This window comes from Eumetopias jubatus, unplaced genomic scaffold (assembly GCF_037043125.1).
Source record: "Eumetopias jubatus isolate StellerSeaLion01/CBP00866 unplaced genomic scaffold, mEumJub1_p1.0 scaffold_13, whole genome shotgun sequence".
Lineage (NCBI taxonomy): Eukaryota > Metazoa > Chordata > Mammalia > Carnivora > Otariidae > Eumetopias > Eumetopias jubatus.
The window spans coordinates 54,876,949-54,903,810 of NW_028274819.1; the positions used below are offsets into that span (position 1 = coordinate 54,876,949).

The 26,862-nt window shown below is 52.5% G+C and overlaps 1 protein-coding gene across 6 annotated transcripts; it reads left to right on the forward strand.

Annotated features, from left to right (window-relative positions):
- The first annotated feature begins 204 nt into the window (after nt 1–204).
- P2RY6 (pyrimidinergic receptor P2Y6) lies at nt 205–26,749 on the forward strand. Of its 6 annotated transcripts, none has more exons than XM_028115921.2 (5): nt 256–322; nt 18,819–19,845; nt 20,254–20,406; nt 24,569–24,657; nt 25,447–26,749. In XM_028115921.2, exon 5 carries the CDS (start codon nt 25,481–25,483, stop codon nt 26,465–26,467), a length of 987 nt encoding a protein of 328 aa, XP_027971722.1. In that variant the 5' UTR covers nt 256–322; nt 18,819–19,845; nt 20,254–20,406; nt 24,569–24,657; nt 25,447–25,480; the 3' UTR covers nt 26,468–26,749. The 6 variants fall into 6 exon arrangements, with proteins under 6 accessions (XP_027971729.1, XP_027971726.1, XP_027971722.1 ...); XM_028115923.2 differs by having other exon boundaries at nt 18,819–19,086; XM_028115925.2 differs by lacking the exon at nt 18,819–19,845 and having other exon boundaries at nt 242–322.
- Nucleotides 26,750–26,862: the final 113 nt, after the last annotated feature.

The window sequence follows — 26,862 nt, forward strand, 5'->3', positions numbered from 1 at the left end:
TCCTGAAATGCCATCTCAGACTCTTGTCCCGACAGCACTCTGCAGGGAAGCACACCCGGACGATGAAGGGACCGCTCACAACTGGGTAGTGGCTGAATGAGCTGCAATGTTCTTGAGAAGAGCCCTGCCTCTTGCCAGCTTTGTGCTGCGGCAAGTTACTTCCCCTGCTTGATTTCTTGGTTTCTTGCTACCTCCGGGGACTTCTGTGAAACATGCACGTGACAGTTTGTGGCACAGGAACTGGCTAGCTCTAGGGGTTGCTCTGGGAGTCAGAATTTGCTCCAACACTTCATGGACCAACGTGGAGCTCACTAACTCCTGGGTGAGTGTTCTGGATCAGTGCCCTGAGTGTGCCTGAGCCCCGACCTCCTCTCAAAGCTTCACACGCAGTCCCCCTTGCAGCCACTGTGGCTCATCACAGGCTGGAGTGGGGGTGGGAGAAGTGTTGGGGGTCCTCCTCTCTCCCCTGTCCTGGTTGTGCCTGGAGCCTCAGGCTGCACAGGACAGAGGAGGTGAACACTCGGGGACTGGGTGGGGCCTCTGTGGAGGGTGGAAGAGCGGAAACAGAATTGGGAGCCGTGTGGGTCTGGGTTTGAGTCTCGAGTGGCACAGGACACATTCCCTCTCTAGGCCTCAATTCTCACTCTATAAAATGGGGATAACAATGACACCCCCTGAGTATTTGAAAACTGGTAGGTATTGTATGCTAGTGAGGGTCCGCCAGGGAGGAGGCTGGGCTCTGCCCTCAGAGCCCTCTGGGAGCCTGTGGTGGGAGAGGCTAAGAAGGGTGAGGTGACCGGACGGGAGTCCACAGAGAAGTCCCTTGGGAAACTCTTGCCTCTGCCATCCCAGCTAAATCGCAAGACAGCCTAGAGCTGACCCCACGTGACCGGTGGGAAAGTGAGTTCTTAAGTCCAAGTGTGACTTGCTGAAGGAGAGTGAAGTGGGGTGAATGAAGAAATCTGTGGAAGGAAGCTGCGTTAAAACTTTCCTGGGATTTCTGGTGCCGTTCATCTCCTGCTAACACCTCCGGGGTCAGGGGTTGGGGGGTGGGAACTGAGGCAGCACGGCCGTGAGATGGGCCCTGGATGTGTCTGGGATTCACGTATCTTGTCTGCTCCGGAAAGGGCCCCAAGCCAGTTCAGGGACAACCTCTCCGCCCCTCTGTATCAAATGAGATGATAAGCGAGAAGGCTCTTTGCAAACTGTAAAGTGCTGTGCCTCTGAGGGTGCATGTGCATGTGCCTGTGTGGGCAAGCCCTTGGGTGTGTAAGCACAAGTAAGAATGTGCAGCTTGTGAGTGTGTGCATGCATGCGCAATGTGTGTACATGGCTGTGTTCCTCTGGCCTGGCGGGGTGGGGTAACTGCACGCTGCCCAAGGCTCCCTGTTTGGTTAGGGTTTTTCTCCTTTACACTTCTTACGATCCTTTGTGTGTGTGTGTTTCCTCACTGTTTCTTAGTTTACCAGAAAGGGAGCCGGCCATGGTCCAGGAACCTAGCAATTGTCTCTGAGCCTGCTGACTCTTCTTGCCTCCCGCCCGCCCTCTCCTCGTCCCGTGGCTGTCCCTGGAGGCCCCGCTGCCTGGCGCTCCCAGCAGGGCCTGGTCTGCGGGGCTGGCGCCTTGCCTGGCTCCTCTGTGTGGCTCACCTGCCACCCACTCTTCCTTCCGAGACCCTGTGCTCGCTGCTGTCACATCGTTATCCTGTTGGCTCTAGACACCGTCCAGCCCCCTCCAGAGGTGCTCTTACGGTTCCCGTCTTACAAGTAGGAAGTGAAGCCTTAGTGAGGGGAAGTGACTTTCCCAGAGTCACCCAGCCAACTAGTGGCATTTCGGGAGTTTTAACCCCGACTCAACTCTGGAGACTTTATTCTTTTTTTTTTTTAAGATTTTATTTATTTATTTGACAGAGAGAGACAGAGAGAGAGAAGGAACACAAGCAGGAGGAGTGGGAGAGGGAGAAGCAGGCTTCCCGTGGAGCAGGGAGCCCGATGTGGGGCTCGATCTCAGGACCCCGGGATCATGACCTGAGCTGAAGGCAGCCACTTAATGACTGAGCCACCCAGGCGCCCCAGGAGACTTTATTCTTAACTGTTGAGACTCACTTAGGGGGCATGCGCTGGCTGGTTGGCTGGATGAATAAGTGAAGGAAAGAACAAATGAATGAATCACTCAGTCAGTATGGAGCTGAAAGAGCAGGTGAAGTGAGGTTAGCAATGGCTGCCATTTATTGAGCACCTACTATGTGCCGAGTGCTCTAGAGCACTTGGATTGAGCTGACGAATGCAGCCAAGCTTCTTGTTATCCCCGTTTTGCAGTTGAGGAGGCTGTGGTTCAGAGAAGTTAAGAGTGTGGGACCTGGGATTCGAGTTTGTCCTCCCCGGAGGAGGGATGAGTTGGCAGAGTCTGGCGACTGGCGCTTGCTGTAGCAGAGGCCAAGACAAGACTCTCAGGAAGCTGTGTCTTCAGGGTTCTCCCCAGTGACACTCCACCCCACCCCTGTGGTCCTGGGCCCATTTCCCCATTTGTCTCTGAAATGGATTTCTATTTCAGTCTGGGGTGGGTTCTGCTGGCCCAGCTCTAACTCTTCCTCTCTGACTGTTGGCATGCCTGGGGAAGGCCAGAGCCCCAGCCTGGGCAAATGGAGTTATCCTCCTGTTCTCCCTGCCCTAGGGCTGGCCTTGTCACTAACAACTGCCATGGGAGGGCAGGCCCGTGCAAGATGCAGCTATGGGTCTGTGGAGATGGCCTAGGCTAGGTCTGTGGCATCTGTGCCCAACCCTGTGCTGGACGCCTGGGACCCAGGAGTGAGTAGATACAACTTTCCACTTAGCCAACTTGGGAAGAGTGCTGAGGCCTGGGTGGCTTAAGTCTGTAGTGGTGGGGACAGAAGCCTGGCATCCTGACTCCCAGCGCAGCACTTGTCTGGGGGGCCTGGGACAGAGCGAGGGCTGTTCTGTGGCCCCAGGAGTGAGCTGACCTGTGGTGTCTAGGAGACAGATCTCAGCTCAAAGGGATGACATTGTCTCTGGCCAGCCAGGGGGTTGAGAACCAGCCATTCAGGTCAGCAAAGTTTCCTGAGCACCTCCTATTAAGGGACAGAGGTGGGGGGAACACTCTGAATGAAGAAAAGAAATCAGATGTTGAAATCTGAGCTGGGTTTTTGAATCTAGGCACCAGCATTTGCTGGCTGTGTGATCTCAGACAAGTTATCTAACTTCTTGAAATTTCAGTTTCCCCACCTGCAAAATGGGATGATAGAGCATACCTGACCTTCACAGAGTGGTAAATAAGATCAGGCACATAGCATTACTGTAGGTTCTTAGGAAGTTTTAATTCACTTCCTTCCTCACCGTGGAGAGCCCTTCATCTGAGGGAGGAGGTAGTCCTTTAGGCAGCAGCTAGTCTGATGGTTGAAGCGAGAGACAAAACTTATAAGATGTTAGGATGAACCCTACAGATTCGCCGACTTTGACATCACAGGGCACAGTTTCATTTCTCATGTCACAAAGGGGGAACAGAGACTTGGAGAGACTGATGTGTGAGGCAGCCTGAAATACCTCTGTTGTAAAAAGTTGCTAGAATAAAGCAGATACTAGGTTAAAATCCAACAGCCCCCATGCTGGGTTTCCTGACCAAGCTGGAAACCTTCCTGTCAGAGTCCCAGGCTTAGTGAGATTCACTGAGGACTTACTTTGTACCAGTCCTACGTCACAGCTGTATCATAGACATATCTTTACAGTAACAACAACAACCATGAAAGTCAAATACTGCAACCTGTTTAATAAGTGGGGAACCTGAGGCTCAGAGTGTTGTATAACTCATTCAAGGTCATACAGCTAATAGAAGCAGAGGGAGAGTCCTGGGAAAGTCTAGTCCAGAGACCCATGACTCTCCTACTCCATGGGGTACTCATTCCATAAAAGATGTCAGGCCTCAGATCAGAAATACATGAAATAAAATGGTAAAATGTGAATGACAACAAAAAAAGGAGTAATCAGGAAAATATAAATCGAAATCACAATATAATACCACCTTACACCCATTTGGGTGGCTATAATGGAAAAGACAGTAGCAAGTGTGGGGGAGGATGTGGGGAAATTCGAACCGTCATACATTGCTGCTGGGAACGTGAAAAGGTACAGCCACTTTGGAAAACAGTGTGGCAATTTCTCAAAAACTTAAATGTAGAGTTATTATAGGATCCAGCAATTCCTCTCTTGGGTATATACCCAAGAAAATTGGAAACACGTATCCATGCAAAAACTTATGTACAAATGCTCATAGCTGTGTTATCCATAATAGCCAAAAAGCGGAAACAACCCAAATGTTCATCAACTGATGAATGGGTAAACAAAACATGGTATATCCCTCCGATGGAATATTATTCACCTGTAAAAATGAAATTCTGATCCATGCTACAACATGTATGAATCTTAAAGACATTATGCTGAATGAAATAAGCCAGAAACAAAGTGGCACATATATGATTCCCTTTACATGAAGTCTCCAGAATCGGCAAATCCGTAAACACCGAAAGTAGGTAAGTAATTTCCATAGGATGGAGGGAGATAGAAATGAGAAGTGCTAACGGGTACAGGGTTTCTTTTGTGGTAAGGAAAACAGTCTGAAATTAGATAGTGGGGATGGTTGCACAATCTTGCGAATATACTAAAAGCCACTGAATTGCACATTTTGAAAGTGTAAATTTTATGGTAGGTGAATTACATATTGATTTTTCAGAAAACAGAAGCAGGAACATACAAGTGACAGAAGTTTGAGGCTAATGTGGATGCTAAGGCAGAAGCACAGGGAGATTTGACTGTGAGCTTCCTGGCAGCTGGAAAAAAAGGGAAATGCAGCCTCCCTGAGGAGGAAAGTGCCAGCTTCGTAGGAGAACCAGCTCTCCCAGGGCTTCACTCTAGAGCAAGATTCCTCCAAGGCTGAGTCGGCTGACTATCATAATAAATTGTTAAAAACACAAATTCCCTCCATCTCCCACCTGAGATTCTGATGCAAGTAGCTTCGAGAACTGTGAAGGGCCTGTGATGTTATCACACATCCAAGCTGACAGGTTAGCCTACTGCATTTTAACGGATGCTGGCAGAAGACCTGACTCCTGTTTGCAGATGGAGAACTTTGTTCCTCAGCAACAGAAGCAGGGAGAATGTCAGGATTAGCACTGGCTCGTCAAGCCCCAGTTCCCACAAGGGCAATAGAACACAAGGCCAAGTAACACCTGCACACATGGAGGGTTGCATTCCGGGAAAGGAGCCTGGACCTGAGGCAACTGAAATCTTTCACCATGGGCAGTCAGCCTGCCTGACCTTTGCCCCAGAGGAAGGCATCACCAAATGTGTAGGGTTTTTCCCTCTTGACACCAGCCAGTTCTGACACCAACTCTGAGGGGGTAGCACAGACCTCATAGGTGAAGGGTTCAGTCCCACAGGACAAGACTGCCACCCCTCCATTCAGATGCCAGTCACAAGTCCTGGACTTCTCATGCTCCTGACCGACTGGCTGTAACTCAGGAGTTCCTACAACCCCCTTCTCAGGTTTGATAATTTGCTAGAACGGCTCACAGAACTCAAGAAAGCACTTTATTGGACTATTGGACTATTGGACTACCAGATTATTATTATTATTTTAAGATTTTATTTAGAGAGAGAGAGAGAGCACAAGCAGGGGGGGCAGAGGGAGAGGGAGAAGCAGACTCCCCGCTGAGCAGGGACCCTGATGTGGGGCTCAATCCCAAGACCCTAGGATCATGACCAGAGCCGAAGGCAGACACTTAACCGACTGAGACACCCAGGCTCAGATTGTTATGAAGCATACAACTTAGGAACAGCCAAATGGAAGAGATTCATAGGGTAAGGGATGAGGGAAGGGGCACAATCTTCCCAGCACTCTGATGTGTTCAGCAACCTCGAAGCTCTCCAAACCCTGCCAGTTTGGGTTTTTTATGGAGGCACCATTACGTAGGCATGATTGCTTAAATCACTGGTCATTGGCAACTGACCGAATCTCCAGCCCTTTTCCTTTCCCAGGAGATTAGGGAGCAGGGCTGAAAGTTCTACGTTTCTAATCAAGGTTTGTTCTTTCTGGCAACCAGCCCCCATCCTGAAATCATTCAGGGGCCTGCCAAGAGTCAACTCGATAGAACAAAAGATGCTCCTATTTTTCAGGAAATTCCAAGGAATTTAGGAGCTCTGTGTCAGGAATCAGGGACAAAGACCAAAAAATAAAAAAAATAAAAATAAAAATATATATATATTTATTCTAGAGAGAGCATGCATGAGCAGGGGTAGGGACAGAGGCAGAGGGAGAGAGAGAAATCTCAAGCAGACTCCCCACTGAGCATGGAGCCTGATGCAGGGCTTGATCTCACGACCAACCCTGAGATTATGACCTGAGCTGAAACCAAGAGTTGGCTGTTTAATCAACTGAGCCACCCAGGTGCCCCCCAAAAATATATTTCTTACACTACACATATAAATTACTGTTTTAGCCCTTTTTGAATGCACAGTTCAATGGCATTAAGTACATTGTTGTGTAATCAAAATCGCCGTCCATCTCCAGAACTTTTTTGTCATCCCAAATTGAAACACTGTACCCACTAAATAATAACTCCCCATTTCTCTATCCCCCAGCCCCAGGTAACTAGTATTCTTCTTTCCATCTCTATGAATTTGACTGTTTTAGGTACCTCATATAGACGGAATCATATAGTGTTTGTCCTTTGTATCTGGTTCAGTTCACTTAGCATAATGTTTTCAAGGTTCATTAATACTATAACATATGTCAGAATTTCCTTCCTTTTTAAGGCTGAATAGTGTTCTGTTGTATGTATAGACCACTGTTTGTTTATCCATTCCACTGCTGATGGACATTTAGGTTGTTTCTGCCTTTTGGCTACTGTGGATAATGCTGCTGTGAACGTTGGTGTATACATATCTGTTTGAGTCTGTTTAAAAATAAGTTTCAATTATTTTTATCTAGAGGTGAAACTGCTGGATCCTATGGCTGTTCTACGGGTTGTTTTGTTTGTTTGTTTTTTAAAGATTTTATTTATTTGAGAGAGAGAGAATGAGAGACAGAGAGCACGAGAGGGAAGATGGTCAGAGGGAGAAGCAGACTCCCTGCCGAGCAGGGAGCCTGATATGGGACTCGATCCTGGGACTCCAGGATCATGACCTGAGCCAAAGGCAGTCGCTTAATCAACTGAGCCACCCAGGCGCCCCTACGGGTTGTTTTTTATTTGTTTGTTTTTGAGGAACTGCCATACTGTTTCTCACAGCAGCCGCACCATTTTGCTTTCCCACCAACACTGCACAAGGGCTCCAGCATCTCCACGTTCTCACCAGTACTTGCTATTTCCTCGCTTTTTGAAAGTAGCCATCCTAATAATGAGTGTGAGGTGGTATCTCATTATGGTTTTGACTTGAATCTCCCTAATGATGAGTGATGTTCAGCATCTTTTCCTGTGCTTATGGGCCATCTGTGTGTCTTCCTAGGAGAAATGTCTATTCAAGTCTTCTGCCATTTTTTGAATTGGGTTATTTGGGTTTTTTGTTGTTGAGTTGTGGGAGTTTTTGTGTAGTTTGGATATTCATCTTTTTTTCAGATGCATGATTGGCAAATCTCTCCCATTCTGTGAGTTGCCTTTTCACTCTGTTGGTAATGTCCTTTGATGTACAAAAGTTTTATAGTTTGATGAAATCCAATTTATCTGTTTTTTTCTTTTGTTGCCTGTACTTTTGGTGTCCTCTTGGTCGGGGCTGCTTTGATCGCAAGTGACCAATGTAACTGGTTTAGGCAAGAAAGGTATTATACGTTAATGTACAGGAAAAGTTGAAGGTAGATCTAGATCAGGCGTGGCTAAATCTAGCAGTTACAATGATACCACCACCCCTCTTTTTGTATTCTTTCTCCTGACTTTCTACTTGCTTCCTACATTCCCCTGCAAGTTCTTTCTAGAAGCACCAGACTTCCATGGCCCTCACAACTAATAATCCTAGAGGAAAGGGGAGAGAAACTTTCATACTGGTTCCACCAAAATTGCTGGAGCAAACTTTGATTGGTTTCCCCTAAACCAATCACCGGTAAAGGGTCTGTATGGATGCCCTGACTGCTCAGCTCTGGGTCAGGTACCTGCTTCGAATGGACAAGATTACCATGCAGTGGGGGAGGGAGCTCCCCATAGCAAGAGATGCTTGACAGGGGAACATTCCTCCCCAGAAGAGGTCTGGGAAAGGGCATCCCTCACCTCAGACTTCCCATGGGGAGCCCTGGGAGAAGTAGAAGGAATCCTTTTAGTTGCTCCCTGAAGACTTCCTTCCCTGGAGGGAGCCCCGTGACTCGTGGGAGGGTGAGCCCCAGGCAAGCCGGGTCCCAAGCAAGTTGGGCAGAAATCCAGGGGCTGGATTTCCCTGGCACCTGAGAACCTCCCTACTCTAGCCCTAATGTATTGTAGGAGCTTAGAATGTGTGCCTCTGGAGCCAGCCTGCCCGGGCTCCTAGCCCAGTAGCCTATTCTTTCTACTTGTGTTATCTTGGGTAAGTCAGCTAACGGCCCCACTTGAGGGATTAAATGGAGAATAAACCAGTCTTCTCTCACAGGGCCATTATGAGGATTGAGTGGAGTATGGTACATCTGGCACACAATAAGCGTTCAATAACTGTGTCATTAGTAGTATTCGTTTCACCTCTTCTCCAGCCACACTTGCTGGTCCACGGGCAGCTCCTGCCATGTGCAGCACCCTTCAACATGCCCCATCTAGCCTTAGCCCTTGCGGTTCCCTCTGCCAAAAATGCTGTTGCCTCCATGTACACTTGGCCATTTCGTTGCTGCCTCTTCCACGGAGCCTTCCCTGCCTGCAGAACCATCCCTTCCCCCTGCCTGGGCTCCTGCAGGAGTCTGGAGCATGGATGCCTGCCTCAGATTATGGGTCTTCAGGTTCCTCATCTACACTGAGCGCCTGAGGGCAGGACATGGATCTCCTCTGTCATTGAGCTCACAGCAGGAGTCGGCCAGTGGCATATGTGAAGAGAGGGTGATCCAGGGGCGGCAGAAAGAGTACTGAGTGAGGAGCAAAGGTCCCAGGAACTGAAAGTAGCTCTGGGCCCTGCATCTTGTGTGTGGGGGACAGGGGTGAGTGCTAAGAACAAAGATGTCAGCAGGGCCTTGATTTGCCTTTATCCCCAGGCCCTGGGGAACCGTAACCTGCTAAACCTAAACTCTGCTTAGGCAGGGGAGTGATGAAGTCAGATTTTTGCTGAGCAAAGATCCCTCTGGCTGCAAAAGGAAGATGGACCTGCTGCGGAGATGGACAACAGAGCATTGGGTGGATGTGGTCTAGGCTGAGGCAGGGACCACAGGTTGAGATAAGGGGACAGTATGACAGATGTGAGGCTTGGTGATTGATTTCAAGTGGGAAGTGGCAGTGGGCATGCCCTGCCCCCACTGGCCTCTGGGTGAGGCTGGAGGCTGGCGAGCACCTGGCGCTAACCACTTTAAACAGTCAGTAACCATATCCCCCATGCTCCCCCCAGCCTATCCCCGTCCCTGGGTGGGGTCCAAGTCAAGCAGAAGCCCAGACACTGAGGAAGCTTGGTCACAGTGAGCTCCAGGGAGCAGAGCCAGGCCTCTTCACCCACCCAACCCTGGGAAAGCTGGTGGGGCTGAGGACAAGGGCACGGCCTGGCTGAGCTGTGCAGATGAGATCATCCGACTCCCTTGGGCAGGGTGGGACGTGGCCCAGAGAAGGCACCAGCCCGGGCCCACAGTTCCCTGGAGCAGATACCACATGGTTTCTTCCTGTTTGGTCCTCCTCAGCTGCGCCTTGCTGAAACACAGGCTGGTGGGGAAGGGGGGTGCCCCCCAGGGAACAGTGCTGCGCACAAGGGCCGGGCCAGGGCCAGAGGCTTGTGCTGTAGGGGCTCCACCCCTCACCAGCTGAGTCTCCTCAAGAATCATGAATCCAGATGCCCACTGGCAGGGCCGGGACTAGGACCCAGGTGTTCCATCTCCCACACCTGACACCCACCTCAAGGCCCAGAAAGCCGTGTTTATCAAAGGAGCCGAATGCCTCTCTTCTCTGGGCCTCAATCTCCTCAGCTGCAGAATGGGTGTGAAGTGGAAGAGAGAACTCAGGAAGCTCTAAGGGCTCCCCTCCCCAGGTAGAGAGGAGAGGGCCTACATGGGCCTGGCAGTAGGAGCGAGCTATCCTCTGGACTCTTCATCTACCCAGGAGAGGAGAGTCAGATTGGAACAGCAGCCTTGAGAACAGGGTACAGGGGCAGAAGCCCACCCCTCCATGGTCTCACCTGAGGGCTGTAGGCCATCCTCTTGTCTGCTCTGGGCCGTGGATTCCTGGCTGTGACCTGAGGACTGGACCAGGGCATCTCTGAGAACCTGCCCTCCTTCCAATCTGTCTTTTTAGCACTCTGGCTGTCAGGGCTTGTGAAGGGGTATATAGAAGAGGGCCGTGAGCCTGGCATTCAAGGCCCCTGATTTGGCCCTACTATGCCAGCCCTGGAGCCAGGACCCCACTTGGTGCCCTACTGTCTCTGACCTGGACTCTCACCATATCCAATCCCACCCTCCATCCAGCAGCGTATAAGAGACCTCCTGATCTCAAATTTGATCACACCTCTAGCCTGCTTTACACACCGTTGAGGGCTTCTTGGTTGGCACCCACAATACAGAGGCCAAATTTGTAGCCTGGCATTCGAGGCCTGTGGGGACCTGGCTCAGTTGATCTCTCAGCCTCACCTCCTGCAAACACAAACGCTTGCAGTTACCCTGTGCCCTCATATCTCCAGCAGGCCTCTCTGCCAGAAACACCTCCCCTTTCCTGTCCACATTCCACCAAAGAATCGCCTCCTCCAGGGATCCTTTCTTGATACTCCAGGCAAGGAGAGGGGCCTCCTCTGTCCTCCTGTGACACATGAAGGCCCTTTCATCTGTCTTTTCCACCAGCTGGGGCTCCTCAAGGACAGGGATCAGAGCCCAGTGAAGTCTCTAAGCATTGTAAGGCTTCCTGCAAATACATGTCAAAAGAGTGAATGAATGAATGAATGAATGGGTAAATAAAGGCGATAAGTGAGGCCATTTCTCAGCTGGGCTGTGATGAAATTACGATTGGTAATAGAAGCCTCATGGAGTGAATACCTACTTGCTCCAGATACAGGCTAGGTATTCCAGATCCATTACTTCATTCGAGCCCCAACAGTGCCGTGAGGTGGGTATGATTATCTCTATTTTATACTGAAGGACCTGAGGCTCAGAGAGGTAAAACCACTGCTCATGAGCTGTGGAGCCAGGACAGGATCCAGGCCTGAGAGGTGCCAAGCTCTGTAGAGGGAACAGCGATGTGTGGCAGAGGGGTGCAGGTGCCAGGAATGGGCAGTTGGATCTAACTGACCTTGGGTGGGGGATAGAATGAGGGGGTGTATGGGACCACATGGAAGAAACCCCATTAACGGGGTTTGAAGAACTCTGGGTTTTCCAGGGAGCTCTGAGCAGAGACCTGTTCTGGAATGAATCCTCATATTTCCTATGACTGGGGGGTAGCTTGGGGGAACTTTTGCCCCGCACCCTCACCTGTTCCATGATCAACAGCCCCTACTATTTTGTGATGTTTTCTCAAGCCCATGTCATGGGCAATATCACGGTGTCTGTCCCCTCATCTAGCCCCTTCAGAATCCCCAGCTGCCTCCTAAACGGACGTTCAGGAGGTGCCACTGCACAGCCTGAGCCTCACTCCAAATTCCCAGAAGAGTCCAGGCCCATTCCTGGAAGTCACAGCAACAGATCCCCTCCCCCAGCCTTGTATCATCCTCAGGGGTGGGGGGGTGTCAAACCCAAGTGACCTCACAGTGGCCTGTTTTTTCCCATGTCAAGATCACCTCTGAGATTTTCTCGGGATGGAGCTCAGATTGTCACTGGTTCCCAGGGTCCCATCTCGCCAGCCTCACCTAGAAAGACAGGGTGCCCACCCCTCTTCCCTGGGCTGGCCCAAAGGCTCCCTGTGTGAGGTGCCCTGGGCAGATTGTAGAGGTGTGAGAAATGAGGGCGGAGAGGGAGGATGGCAGGCAGAAGACTCAAGGACAAGCTGGACTGTGGAGGAAGAAGCACAGCTGGGGGCAGGAGAGGATGGGGTGTGCTGTGGGCTGAGGGGAAGGATTGCGCAGAGCGCAGGGTCAGCACTGCAGGAGGCCGCCTGGGGCCTAGGAGGAATGAGAGCCCCGGAGCAGATTCAGTTTTATTTAGGTGGCCAGGAAGTTGAAGGAGGCCCTTCTGAAATGGCACTCTTTGCTCTGAAGGAGGAATTGAAGGCTGTTGGGGTTGAGGGTAGGGCTGACAAGAAAAATGGGGCAAAGGCTCTTGGAGGAGATGGGAGAGGGACTGCTCCAGGACAGTCAGAAATTTGGGGACTCGGCCAAGTGGGGTGGTGACCCAGTCGGTGGGGCCTCAGGGCTCTCTGCTGAGTCACATCCTCCAGGCACAACTCCACAGTGCAGGACCAAGCAGCATGTTGGTGCTGGGAACGAGGGGTCCACACGGACTGGCTGTGTTCGCAGGAGCCCCAGGTCCTGAGGTAGAGCTCCAGGCTGCCCAGGGAAAGGAGAGCGGCCAGGAAGATGCTGGCCCAGGGTGCTGGAGGCCTCCACATCAGAGGCCCCGGTGCAGAGGGGGGGATGGTGTAGAGGTTGGGAGACTCTGGGGCAGCAGGATGGAACAGGGCCAGTGTCAGGGGAGGGGTGCCAGGGAAGACCTCAGACAGGGCAGGAGGGAGAAGCAGGCAGCCCAGGGCCACTGGGCTGTGAATAGTCCCAGCCCAGAACAGGCCATGTCCTGTTCACCCTTCTCAGCTGGGACTATTCACAGCCTGAATCTCTCACATACACAGCCAGAGAGAGGAGACCCATGGTGGCTTTGAAGTCTCTATCAGCCCCTGATACAGCCAGTAAACCTACTGTAAGTATAAGCCATAGTTTGCGATACACGCATAATATCACACCTAGTGCCCCTTGCCCCCAGTCACATTTCTGCCCCTAAGTCCTCTCTGTGTAGGCATTCTTGAGTCACGCCCAGAAATTCATTCATCCATCCATCCATCCCACAAATATTTATTGAGTATCTTCTCTGTGCCAGGTACCATCCTAAGCACTGGCCATGTAGCAGTGAATAAAACAAAAAACTCTGCCCTGGTGGAGTTTACGTTCTGGTGGGAGGAAACAGACAGTAAGCAAACAAATGAACAGAATTGTATGTTAAAATACGATAAATGCTATGGAGAAAAATATAGTGGAGAAGGGGAGTAGGAAGTGCGCATGTCTAAGGTGGGAAGTTGCCATTTTAGCTAGTGTGTTGGGGGAAGGCCTCATGGAGAACATACCGTTTGAGGGGCACCTGAAGGAGGTGACGTCTGCCCAGTGGTCCTCATACCCACACCACACGCAGCAACACACTCTGCGGCAGGAACTGCCTGTGTCACCTCTGATCCCTTGAGCCAGGAGGTTGCCCTGCCTTTGACTCCCTCCTCCCAAGTCATCCCTCAGATGCCTACACAGCATGGCTCCTCCCACACCAGATTGGCCACAAATGGGACCCCAGTCCTACATGCCTGATGTTTGAGGGTGAGGATTTGGGGTTTGGTGGAAGGCACTCTGGCCGATTGGAAGACCACCAACTGATTGGTGGCCTTGGGAAGATACTAAGCTTTGGGGGATTGCTCAGGTTTATCCTCTCAAAATGGCAAGAAGGAGACCATGCCCCCTTTACAAGCCCCAAGCAAAGGGTTTTGTCTTCAGATCTGGAAATGGTCCTGGCTTCCTGGCCTCATGTCTGGTTTATGAGCTCTACCACGAGGTTTCCTGGGCCTGGACAAGAGCACTGGATTTGGCCTGTTGGAATGAAGACCAGCTGATGAATAGTCGTGGGACACTCTCTGCAGGGTGTCCTGGGACTTGGGGGCAGCTGAGCTCTGTAACCCCAGAAGCAGGCCGGACTGGGGAGGGGAAACATGGCTAGGGGCAGAGATCAGACTTTGTGTGATGAAGCACATCTCCCAGAGAGCTTTCTCATAGTGGCATGTAGCGGCCTGGGAGAGATGGAGTGAGTTCCCTGTCATGGGAAGTATGCAGATAGAGGCCAGACAAGTCCTGTCAAAGAGGCTTCAGGGAACCTCCTTCTCGAAGGGCTGGGGAGAGCTCTGGGTCAAATTCTCTTAAGGCCCCTCTGGCCCTGAGAGTCCAGAACTCAGAGCCCTGTCATAGACCCCTAGGCTCTGGGGCCCAGTTGGGTTTCCTCTCTCTGCCAGGTGGACTTAGGTGCTGGTGATGGTCAGAGCAGGAGCAAGGCAAGGGAGCTGCCTTTCATGGGAGGTAAGAGGTTCTCTGAGGCTTTCCCCACACCCAGACCTTACCTGTGAGAGCTGTGACAAAGCTGCCTACCTTTGGGACCTTAGGGTCTGTGTCTGAAATGGGCAGGATAACAACCCACAGTTGAACACTCAGGCAGTGGCGGTCTGCCCTTCCTGAGAGCTGGAGTCTAGGGGACCCAGGTAGGTGCAGAGGTGCTACTTCTGCAGCCATTACCTTCATTCCCCCTGACAAGTCTTCCCTGTCATCAACGAAGACAAAGATTTTTTTTTTTTAATCGAGCCAGCACCAAGGACAGAGCCCTGTGGCTCATTTTTACAGACTAGGCTCACTCCTTCAACATTTCCCAGTGCCACTTGGGAGCTGGAGCCTGTACTGGTCTTTGGGACCCCAAAGGCAAAGCAGACTTTGTCCCCAATTCCGAACAAAGTTAGAGAAGGGAGGGAGTCTGGCTGACACTGACTCTCAGGCTGGTCTTTTCTGCCCTGACTCTTGGCCCCCAATTCTGTGTCCTATCTCAGGCCACTGTGTTCCTGAGTGGCAGGGTGGCATGGTAGGTTTACTGTGCACCTTGGGCAAGTTCCTAATCTCTCTGGCCTCAGTTTTCACACAGAGGAATATTGCCTCTCTTCCTGAGCACAGACTTTATCAACATTCAGTTCTGTGTCCTTGTCCCGGCTTGCCATGACTCACTGTGTCACCTTAGGCAAGCCACCAGCTTTCTCTAAGCCTGTTTCTTCATCTGCAAATGGGGATAAGACACTCCACCACGCAGGGCTGTAGTAAAAGCAAATGAGATCTTGCAGCAAAAGCACTTAGCTCGGTGGCCAAGAAACTACACAGCTACGGTGAAGTAGCTCAGGACATTGAGGCTTGGGGAGGTGCAGTGAACTTCTCAGGGTCCCACAGCAGGTGCGTGATAAATCCAGGACTGGAAGCTGGATTTCCAGCTTTCCAGGCTCCTGCCCAGCAGCTACTGAGATGACACAGTGGTTACTCTGGTTGCTGCAGGAAGAGGGGCTCCCCTCAGGGGAAATGAATTGGGGGGCCTCCCTGGCAGCCCCATGGGGATCAGGTCTGACCTGAGAGTCCCTCAGTCCCCATCAGCCCCTCTGCTGGTGGCCTCCGGGTACGTGGCTAGTTCCAGCCTCCCCTGAAGGGATGTTAGGGTTCCAGGGATGACCCTGTGGACATGTGATGTGGAAGAGGAGAGGAGATACCTGGAGGGAGCAGGTGCAGGTCTATAGGCAGGACTCCCGATTTTAAGTTACAGAATCCTAGGTCAAATGGACTGCAGCAACAAGGGCATTTATCAGCTCATGCCATCAGAAAGTCCAGTGGAAGATAAAGTTTTAGGCATAAGTGGAACCAGGCACTCAGTGGTATTCTTGCAAACCTATATATTCTCATTTCCCATCCCTTGGCTTTATTTTGCACAGTTTCCTTCCTGGTGGTAGTATCAACCATGCATAGGACAAAGATAGCAGGAAGGGAAGATTGAAGGGGGGGAAATCGGAGGGGGAGACGAACCATGAGAGACGATGGACTCTGAAAAACAAACTGAGGGTTCTAGAGGGGAGGGGGCGGGGGGATGGGTTAGCCTGGTGATGGGTATTAAAGAGGGCACATTCTGCGTGGAGCACTGGGGTTATGCACAAACAATGAATCACGGAACACTACATCCAAAACGAATGATGTAATGTATGGTGATTAACATAACAATAAAAAAATTTTAAAAAACCAATGCATAGGACAGTAGCTGGTATATAGTTCACTTGGCCCTAGAAGCTCCAGGCTCACTTCCTACCAGCTTTGCAAACCCCGTGGAAAACCGGCCTCCTCCCCAGTGTTCCAGCAAAAATCTCCAAAATGTACTCTGAGGCACCCCGCGAAGGTCACCCATCCACCCCTGAGCCAGTTACAGGGCCTGAGGAGCCCACTGTTCTCTCATGGGCAGGCCGAGGTCACAGATTGTCAAGACTTGAGGAGGGGAAGGGGGGGACTCCCCCAAGGAAAAACAGGAGGCAGGCCAGCATCATGAGAGGTAGTCTGGGGATTGGGTGGAAGGAACTGCGGAGGAGAACAGTGACTGCCTGCAGGACAGGCCAGATAGCTGGACCTGGGCCCTCTCTTCCCCAGAGGACTGGAGCCTGGTTATCTGGGAGGATGGGTGGGTCCTGAAGTCACCAATAGAGGCTGTCAGCCAACTAGACTCCTTACAGGTAAACAGCAGGTTCTTGCATGAAGGGGAATCCAAGCAGCATACATCTTCAGCGGGGGGGCGGGGCAAGGGGGGGGTAAAAAATTTCAAAAACAGGGTCCAGGCAAGAAACAGAGACCCTCTCATGAGGGACCCCTGCTCCAGCGAAGAGGAAGGTGCTGGGATCGTGCAGAGCCCTGGGCAGGAGGTGCAGCAGCCCATGGGCATGGACTTGGAAAGCCGACACCATGGACTCTCCTTCTGTCAGGGCCTGCCCCATCCCTGGGACACTCCGGGCCCCTGTTCTCTCCCCAACAATCCCCCAGCCCCGAGGCTGCCCTGGGCCTTCTCAGCCCTGTGCCCACCTGGAGCCACCATGGTCACTGACCTCTTCACTAACCTTCCTGAGAGAGAACCTCTTGCTAACTTTGCCAAGCCTCAGCTTCCTCATCTGTGAAGCAGAGGTGGAAACTGTGAAGAGTAAACGAAGTGGGGCATTTTGCACAGTGATGGCGTGAGGTCAGCGCCCAATACGAACATCTGCCCCAGCTTGCGGTGGGGATTCCATGAGCTCGGCTGACGGGCCTGGTGCACAGCTGGGGTGCAGGAGACACAGGCTCCCTCTGTTCTCAGCCTGTAGGGGCCAGAGAGAAATGGAAGGAAGCAGCCTCAACTCCCAAATTCCCCAAAGCTACAGCTTCTCCTTCCTTACACTCGAAATGGCTGTTTCAGTTCCAGCTTTAATTCCTGTTGAGTAGGAGGTAAGAAAGGGAAGTCCAAAAAGAGAAGAGAAATCAAGTTTTCTGCGCCCCCCTCGCCCCCCGTGCCCATCTCCTACCAGATTTGTCTGCTTTCGCAGCTGGCCTGATACCACAGGGTAGGGGGGAATCCCCAAAATCTTCCAGGGGTGGTGGGCACGGCCCCCTGCCCACTGTCCTCTTGGCGCCCCGGGGGCACTGGCGTCCGGAACCTGGCCTCGGGCTGGCTTGAGGCGGGCTCCAGGGGCACTCCTGCCCCAGGCTGGCTGCTTCTGGGTCGGGACTTGGTTGGTGACTGTAGCAGAGGGCATAATAACCCTAGAAGGCAGGCGCCATGACCTGTTTATCATGTGGAGACCCAGGTTCAGAGAGAGTAGGTGGCCCGCCCCGGGTCACTCAGTAAGTTGGTGATGGATCCCAGTCTGTCTGACTCGCCAGGGGAAGGAAGCTGAGTCTTGACCCCTGTCATCCTGTGCCCTTGCTGCTAAGCTCACAAGCCAGAGGCCAAGCAAGGGGGTTTCCAGGCCGTATTTCCCAGCAGGCAGGCAGGCCAAGGTTAGGAGGCGTCTTCCCACATCCAGCCTGGTCTGGGCTGGTTCCTGGCTGGCTGGCAGACAGTGACTCAGGCTTCCAGCTCCTGCCTCTGGCCTCCTCGTCCCTTCCAGATAGGAGGGCCTGGGAGCAGGGACGGGGCGGGAGTTCCGGAGTCATCTAAAGGGGATCCTGAGACCATAGGATCCAAGCAGCCGAAGGAGGTTCAACCCTTGCCAGTTTTTCCTTACGTCTATCCTGAATTGCATCTGCTGTGGGCACAAACCAATCCCACATGTTGCCTGAATTGTGAAAAGGAAACTGGCAGAGGTTGTCCCTTCTAGGAGTGAGGGATTTCCGTGTTTCTGCCAAGGGTGTACCCGGAATGGAGATGGGTGGTGGATGCCTGGTGTTGGGGCAACACTCCCGGGGCCTCTACCTCAGATGGACAGGGCTTACCACTGGCCCTGTCCCCCTGCCAGTGTCCCCAGTGGCTCCTGTGAGCCACATGGACCAGGTGAGGCTCTAAGAACAGGGCTTGAGCTGATATGGGAATAATGAATAGCAGAAAGGCTGGGGAGTGGGTCAGGAGGAACTGAGGCTGGGAGCCCAGGGCTGAGGTTGCTCAGTGCCAGCCCCAGAGGGGAGGCCTTGGCGATATGCAGACCTGCCCCACAGCCCCCACCCCAGGGCAGCCAGTAAAAGGCTTGAGACTGGCCATCCCAGGCAGTGTGCTGGCACCATCTCATGGCCAGAGGCCCTCAGTGCAGGAAAGACAATCCTCTGGGAATTTCCCACCTCGAACTTCTAAGCATGGATTTCAGGGAAACCATGGATTTCAGGGAAACCATGGATAAGGGATTTGTATTGAAATGTGCCCTGGCTGGGACACCTTGGGAAACTCACTGACCTTTCCTGAGTCTTAACTTTCTTCATCTGTAGAATGGAGAGAACACTCTCGCCCACCACCCGCCTGGAACTGCAGAGAAAACACCCGGCAGAGGAGAGGCTGTTAAGAAATGACACTGGGTGCAGAGGACCCAGAAATTAGCGTGGACTGCCATGGGCGGAAGGAGTCCAAAGTGCGGGCATTTAGGCTGGGCCTGGAATGGATTCATTCAGTTAACAAGAGTGTATTGCGTCTGTACCATGTGCCAGGACGCCTCCTCTACACAGTCTCATTTATGTCCTACAACCTCCTAGATGGCAGGTACCACTAGTCATTCTCATTTGAGAATGAGACGTGAGAACTACAGGAAGGATAAGCAGGGATTATTCGGAGAAAGTGGGGGGAAAGCATCCCAGGCAGAGGAAACAGCACACACAGTGGCCTGGGGGCCGGAAAGGCTGGTGGGAAAGGGCTGAAGTTGGACTCCGGAGCCCTGGCAGGCCTGGGAGCAGGGCCAGCCCCCTCAAGCCATGTTCTGAAGGTTTTCAAAGGGCCAACCCCCTCGGGCCTCCCACCAGGCCCCTCTTCACACGACACATCCCATGCTACGCTGTTTTTCATTTCTCACACAGGGGTCAGCTCCTTCCCCACCCGTGTGCTTCTTGCCTAAGATGCCCTCTTCTCTCTTCATTCACCCAAGCCCCCCTGGTCCTTTAAGGCCCAGCAACAGACATGTCTTCTCCAGGAGCCATTCCGGGTCACTTGTCCTAGCGTGTACCCATAACCCCCAAGATCTGAGCTCTCTCATCTGGGCCCCACCCAGATAGCAAGAACTCAGACTCAAGCCCTGCCCTGAGGCTGACACCTCCAGGAAGCCCTCAGAGCTGCTACCATACTTGGGACAGACACTGTGATAGGGTTGACCACTGGAGGTTGTCCTGGGAACCCAGCAAAGGACTGGTTGCTGGGCCGACAGCCAGGTCTCCTTGCCCTCCGGGGCTCCAGCACCACTAAAATCAGAACAGGAGGCCACACTTGCAACTGGCACAAGCAACCCCTTAGGACAGACCTGAATAAACGGTAGGTACTCAATCCTTGCACAACTGACCAAGTGTTTACCAGCAGTTCAAACCTGAATTTTCTCAGTTGGACCCAAAGTTTTGGCCCCAACTCAGTTCCCCAATCTCCTTGCCTGTAAAATGGGTTTGGGTGGGAGGTCAGTGCTTACACCCTCCAGGGTAAAAAGGGTCCTCCCTCACTCTGGCAGCTCATGCTCACAACACGCTGGTGGCCAGTATGACCACGTTCTACTAAGGAGGCTCAGAGAGGGGAAGGGGCCTGTGAGTAGGGGCCACACCGTGAGTAGGGGACAAAGTAGAACAAGAACCTGGACTTCAAATGCCCAGGGCAGTGTTCTTTCCCTGTGCGACCCTGTCCCCCCTCCCCTAGTTACCTTAGCTGCTCCCAAACAAAGCCTACCTCCTCCAGGTCACCCCCCTCAAATGCCTGCCTCTACTACTGGAGCTGGCCTCCTCGGGAAAATGAGAAGCCACCTCACTTCCTCTGGCCATCCTAACAGCTGTGAGTCTTGATTTGGGAGTTGGAAAAGGGCTTGGCACCGGCAGGGAGACTCTCACTCAGGTGAGTTGTCAGGGGCATCACCTCTATCCCCACAACCCATACCCATCACTGCTGGTAGCTCCAGATCTGCCGTGTGGAAGGAGAGAGTGAGTGCTAAATGGAAGTATGTGGGAGGGTCTGAGGGCATAGAGTAGGTGTTCAATAAATGGTTTTGGAGAAAAGGAAGAGAGGGAAGGTGGGAGGGAGAAGGTGACCAAGTAACTCAGTGCTTAAGTGGATTGCCAGATGGAGGGATGGACATGTCAGTGAATGAGCTATTGAACAAATGGAGAAAGGGATGGTTGGGGGAGTGAGTGACTGGAAGGTCGCTCTGGGTGTTACAGCTAAAGGGGGAGCCGAAAGCTCTTTAATCACCAACGTGCCCATTTGACAGATGAGAAGACTGGGAGAGGACTGAGGAGAAAAGAAGCTGCTGGGTCTGTGGGAGTGGCCTTTGACCAGCAGCCTCTGGTTCTCCCCCCACCTCTCTACCACCTCATCACCCTCTTTCCTCTGTTCCTCTGCTGGGGTGGGGAGGGTTCCAGGAAGGAGACATTTTCTCCGCCTCTTTGCTCCTCTAGGCCCCGGTTTCCGCCAGGCCTTGGTGCTGGGGATGGTAGGGAGGGGGTGGCCCCTGCAGGGGCTATTTCAGTCAGAGACAGCCCTGCCAGGAAACAGAGGAAGCCACACGCCCCATCGGAGGTGTTGCAGCCTGGGCTGAGGGCAGGAGAGTGGAGAGCCTCACGTCTGGCCTTCCCTTGCGCTAACGCATTTGAGGCCACCAAGGTGCTTCAGGGACAGGAGGCTGCCTGTGAGTGTTGGTACGTCTTGGCACCGTGGGCCAGTATGAGGTGGGCATGGGTGCTGGACACAAAGAACTGTGACTTTGGGCAGGACCTAAAGGAGGTCCGCAGTGTTGGGGCGTGGGGGCAGATAAAGGGACTCCACCCAGCTGGAGGACCAGAAAGGAAGAAGCAAGATTGGATCTGGAGCTGGATGGACATTTACTGTTTTGACAGACAGACAGGGGATGAATGGCACTTCGTGTGGAGGGACCTGCAAAGATGGGGAGGCCGGAGAGGAAGTCTAGATCTCTGGCTTTGAATGGTCGTGTGGCAGTGTTGGTGTCTCGGGAACAGTGTGGCAGGACAGGAGGGGGTGGAGGGGCGCAACCAGGGGTGCCTTGGATGAGGCTGGAGGGCTTGGCAGGGAGCTTGGCGTCAGGAGCTGGAGCTTCTCCTCAAAGGGCAGAAGGATGCAGGGAAGGATGTCGTCAGAGCCACTTGCTAGAAAGCCCCCCACCATAGTCAGAGTGGCCGGAGCTCAGGAAGACATCGGGGCCTGAGCTGGCCCAGGGCTCAGGGCCCAAGAAAGAGTGATGGCTGTGAGAGCTCGAGGAGCCAGTGCCAGCCACGGAGGCAGGGACCAAGGGAGTCCTCCCTCAGGACCAGTCCCTGCCCTGCCTCGGGCCTCGGAAGGCAGAGTGTATGAGGGAGCCAGGGGGACAGCCAGGCCTGCCTTTCTCCTCGAGTAGCCTCTGCCTCCTTCCAAGAGGACTAGTCTTCCCAGGGAGTGGAGAGCAGAAAATATCTGGAGCCTCCAATCACCTGAGGCAGACAGCTCTCTCTTGGGGTGGTATCTGAGGACAGGAGGCCTCCCAAAAGAGTTCAGAGGCACAGCACTGTTCCTTCTACCCACTTCTTCCTCCTCGCCATGACCACCTGGCTTTGCAGGCTGCTCTCCTCTCAAGCCCTGCCTGTTCTACCTTCCTCCCCACCTGAGGACACCCCTCTCCACCCAGGGATTTCCTTCTCAACCCCCACTGCCCCCTCTGGGTCATGCTCCGTCCTTCATTCTCCTCTGAAAAGTCTCTTCTATCCTGTGGCTCACACTGGTCTCCCCCTTCAGACTAGCATATGTATATGTATAATTTTTATCTATCTATCTGCGCCTGCACGCATCCAGCAGGCAGTAAGTATGCATTTAAATGCCTGGCAGGTGAAAACAGTAGAATGGGGGCGCCTGGGTGGCTCAGTCATTAAGCGTCTGCTTTGGCTCAGGTCATGATCCCAGGGTCCTGGGATCGAGCCCCGCATCAGGCTCCCTGTGGGGTGGGAAGCCTGCTTCTCCCTCTCCCGCTCCCCCTGCTTGTGTTCCCTCTCTCCCTGTGTCTTTCTCTGTCAAATAAATAAGTAAAATCTTAAAAAAAAAATCAAGAAAATGAATGCATACATAAAAGAAAGGTCCAGACAAATAAATGAAGAGATGAGTAAATGAACTTTCTCTGCCTGTACTCATCTTGGCTTCCTGGCTACAATGAGGGGCCTGCCCAAAGCTTCTGCCTCTGACTTCCCTCCATGCCCAACTGACTAGCTGAGCACCCAGCAGTTCTAGCACATGGGCTGAAGCCCCACAAAGGGTTTTTCATAATTAAAGGTAACATGGCATGTGGGATACAGACTAGAGATCCAAACCTCATTTTGCAGGTGCCCAGAATCTGGGAAAAATATTTTCACCAGAATCAATTTTAAGGTTGGAAGAAATTAATTTGGGTAGTTATGTTTTGCTCTAACATAACTTTGAAAAACCTCATAACTTGACTTAGCAGGGTATATTCACATTAAGAACAGCTAACATTTGCCCTGTGCCAGGCACTGATCTTCCTAACAACCCTCTGAAGCAGGTACTATGTGATCCCATTTTATAAATGGGGAAACCAAGGTGTGGAAGTCTAATAATGAGCCTAAGGCCCCGCAGTTCACATGTAGCAGAGCTGGGATTTGACCCTGGGCATCTGGACCAGAGCCCATATACTTGGCCTCAACCCTCTATCCTGTTCTGTGTGTATTTGAAGGACTTCATATTTTTTTCTTCGCTTCAGTTTTTCCCATCTATTAATAGGGAGGGGGGTGATCTGACTCACTATCTCAAGGGCTTGGTCTTACAGGTCCATTGGATTTAAGTTGTGAATTCTCTCTGGACACCAGTAAATGTGGACCTGCCGGTTGAGAAGTAGATATCAAGAAGTCAGACTTACTTCACCAGGGAACCCCCAAAGACACTTGTACAGCTGACTGCCCCAAAACCTAAGGGAAGAGTGCAGGGATGAGATGTAGGATACAACAGCATAGCATGGCATTTATTAAGCACTTACTGTATATCAGGTCTATGACACGTTTTACCAATAAGAACACAGACCCAGAAAAGGCAAGTGACATGCCTTGGGTTGAACAACACAGAAGCAGGGGTGCCATGATTTGAAAGAGGTTTGCCTCGCTCTGAAGTTGGGCTTATAACCTCTACATTCCATGTCCGTGGACTATACACTAAGTTGCATCCTCTCAATCAGGTGGTTGGGTTCTGGTTCTGGCTCTGTTTCTTTTTTTTTTTTTTAAAGATTTTATTTATTTATTTTACAGGGAGAGACACAGCGAGAGAGGGAACACAAGCAGGGGGAGTGGGAGAGGGAGAAGCAGACTCCCCGCCGAGCAGGGAGCCCGATGCGGGGCTCGATTCCAGGACCCTGGGATCATGACCTGAGCCAAAGGCAGACGCTTAACGACTGAGCCACCCAGGCGCCCTCTGGCTCTGTTTCTAACTCACTGAGTAAGATTGAGCCACCACAGACTCTTGCTGTGCTGTATTTTCCTCTCTATAAAAAAGCAAGCAGTATGGTGCCTAGGTGGCTCAGTTGGTTAAGCGACTGCCTTCAGCTCAGGTCATGATCCTGGAGTCCCGGGATCAAGTCCCACATCAGGCTCCCTGCTCAGCAGGGAGTCTGCTTCTCCCTCTGACCCTCCCCCTCTCATGCTTTCTCTGTCTCATTCTTTCTCTCTCAAATAAATAAAATCTTTAAAAAAAAAAAAAAAAGCAAGCAGTAGGGGCGCCTGGCTACTTCAGTCGGTGGAGTGTGCGACTCTTGGTCTCCGGGGGCGGGGCGCGGGCTGTGAGTTCGAGCCCCACCTGGGGTGTAGAGATTACTTAAAAATAAAATCTTAAAAAAAAAAAGCAAGCCATAGATTTGGCTGGTCCTCAGCCATTGGCCTTCAGGAACGCTGTTCTCACTCTAGCCACCAGGGGGTGCCATGGCCCAGCAGCTAGGCCAGACAGGCATTTGTAGCCTCAAGTCAAGCAGAAGGATGCTTAGGGAACTCCTGAATCACTTTCTCCCCCCATTTTACAGATAAGAAGATTGCAGCCAAAAGAAGGACCATGGTTTTGGAAGGTGGAGTCCAGGCTGAGGAGGTGGGCGCTGTCCTTTGTCAGCTCACGGTGTGTGGACGTTCTGTTCATGTTGATTAATTAAGAATTACCAGGGCCTTCTCTGCCCTGGACCCCAGATCGGGCTCTCAGACACAGAGGGGCATCAGACCTGGCACTTCTCATCAGGAGGTTCCGGTCAGTGTAGGAGAGAAAGACAGGCAGGCTCACCATGACCATAACCTCCAAACTCCAAAAAGCCCAGGGGAAGCCCTGCATAGCTTGATTTAGTACCTCTAATCTCATGTCATCCTAAGAGATGGGTGTATCATCCCCCCATTTTTCAGATAGGAAAATTGAGACTCGGATAAAGTATATCACTGGCGCAAGGTCACATAGCTAGTAGGTAGCACAGGTAGGATTCAAACTAAAGTCTGTCTGGGGCACCTGGCTAGCTTAGAAGGGTGTGTGACTCTTGATCTTGCAGTCATGAGTTCGAGCTCCATGTTGGGTGTAGAGATTACTTAAATAAATAAAACTTTTAAAAAAGGTTTAAAACAAAACAAAACAAAAAACCCTGAAGTCTGTCAATCTCTATTTCCAGAGGAGACATTTGACTAGGGTTTTGAAGGAGGAGTAGAAGTTCACCAGGAAGGTTGGTAGGAAATGAATATTATAAAGTGAACTGGATTTTTCCCAAGCTTGAGCTTTATTGTATTCCAGGTTTCCTTCAAGTGAGGGCTGTGTGGGGTGGTGAGTATCAGAGATGGTTCAGGTGGAGATCAGGGCCCAGAGAGGGACAGGGGCCTACTGGATGGTCAGTGAGTGTGATTACTGACAGGTTGTGTGTTGCTTCCCCAGCCTCTCTGGATGTAGGAAGCATAATCGGGCAGCCATGGAGTGGGACAATGGTACAGGCCAGGCCCTGGGCTCCCCACCCACTACCTGCGTCTACCGAGAGAACTTCAAGAGACTGCTCCTGCCACCTGTGTACTCAGTGGTGCTGGCAGCTGGCCTGCCACTGAATGCCTGCGTCATTGCCCACATTTGCACGTCCCGCCGGGCCCTGACCCGCACAGCCGTGTACACCCTGAACCTGGCGCTGGCTGACCTGCTCTATGCCTGCTCCCTGCCCCTGCTCATCTACAACTATGCCCAAGGCGACCACTGGCCCTTTGGTGACCTTGCCTGCCGCCTGGTCCGCTTCCTCTTTTACGCCAACCTACACGGCAGCATCCTCTTCCTCACCTGCATCAGTTTCCAGCGCTACCTGGGCATCTGCTACCCACTGGCCCCCTGGCACAAGCGTGGGGGCCGCCGCGCTGCCTGGCTGGTGTGCGGGGCCGTGTGGCTGGCCGTGATGACCCAGTGCCTGCCCACAGCCGTCTTTGCTGCCACAGGCATCCAGCGTAACCGCACCGTCTGCTACGACCTGAGCCCACCTGCCCTGGCCACCCGCTATCTGCCCTATGGCATGGCCCTCACCGTCATCGGCTTTCTGCTGCCCTTTATCGCCCTGCTGGCCTGCTACTGCCGCCTGGCCCGTCGTCTCTGTCGCCAGGATGGCCCCGTAGGGCCGGTGGCCCGGGAACGGCGTGGCAAGGCGGCCCGCATGGCTCTGGTGGTGGCAGCTGCCTTTGCCATCAGCTTCCTGCCCTTCCATGTCACCAAGACAGCCTACCTGGCAGTGCGCTCCACAGCCGGTGTCCCCTGCCCTGTGCTAGAGGCCTTTGCGGCTGCCTACAAGGGCACGCGGCCCTTTGCCAGTGCCAACAGTGTGCTGGATCCCATTCTCTTCTACTTCACTCAGAAGAAGTTCCGCCGGCGGCCCCAGGAGCTGCTACAGAAGCTCACGGCCAAGTGGCAGCGACAGGGTCACTGAGCCCACTGGGGCAGGACACCTGGGGCCAGGTCACGGGAAACCCCTCCAACCCCAAACCATGCAGAGGATTAGAGCTTAGCTCAGCTGGGCATGGAATGAGGTCCCCCACAGACTCCAGAATCTCACCAATGACTATTTATTGAGCCCTTGCTCTGGACCCAGCCCTGTGGGCACAGAGAGACAGGCTCGGACTTGGCCCTCCAGAAGGCTCCAGTCAGCCCTGGAGAGTCAGGGAAGCCATGTGAAGCTGCTCACAAAAATATAGTATGGCGTGTACTGTAATTGAGGAGTATGATGTATGCTTTGGAGTCACCAATCCAGGGACTGGGGGATGATGGGAAGAGGAAGCGAGAGCTTCTGGAAAGGAGCATTTGAGCTGGATTTTGAGGGGATGA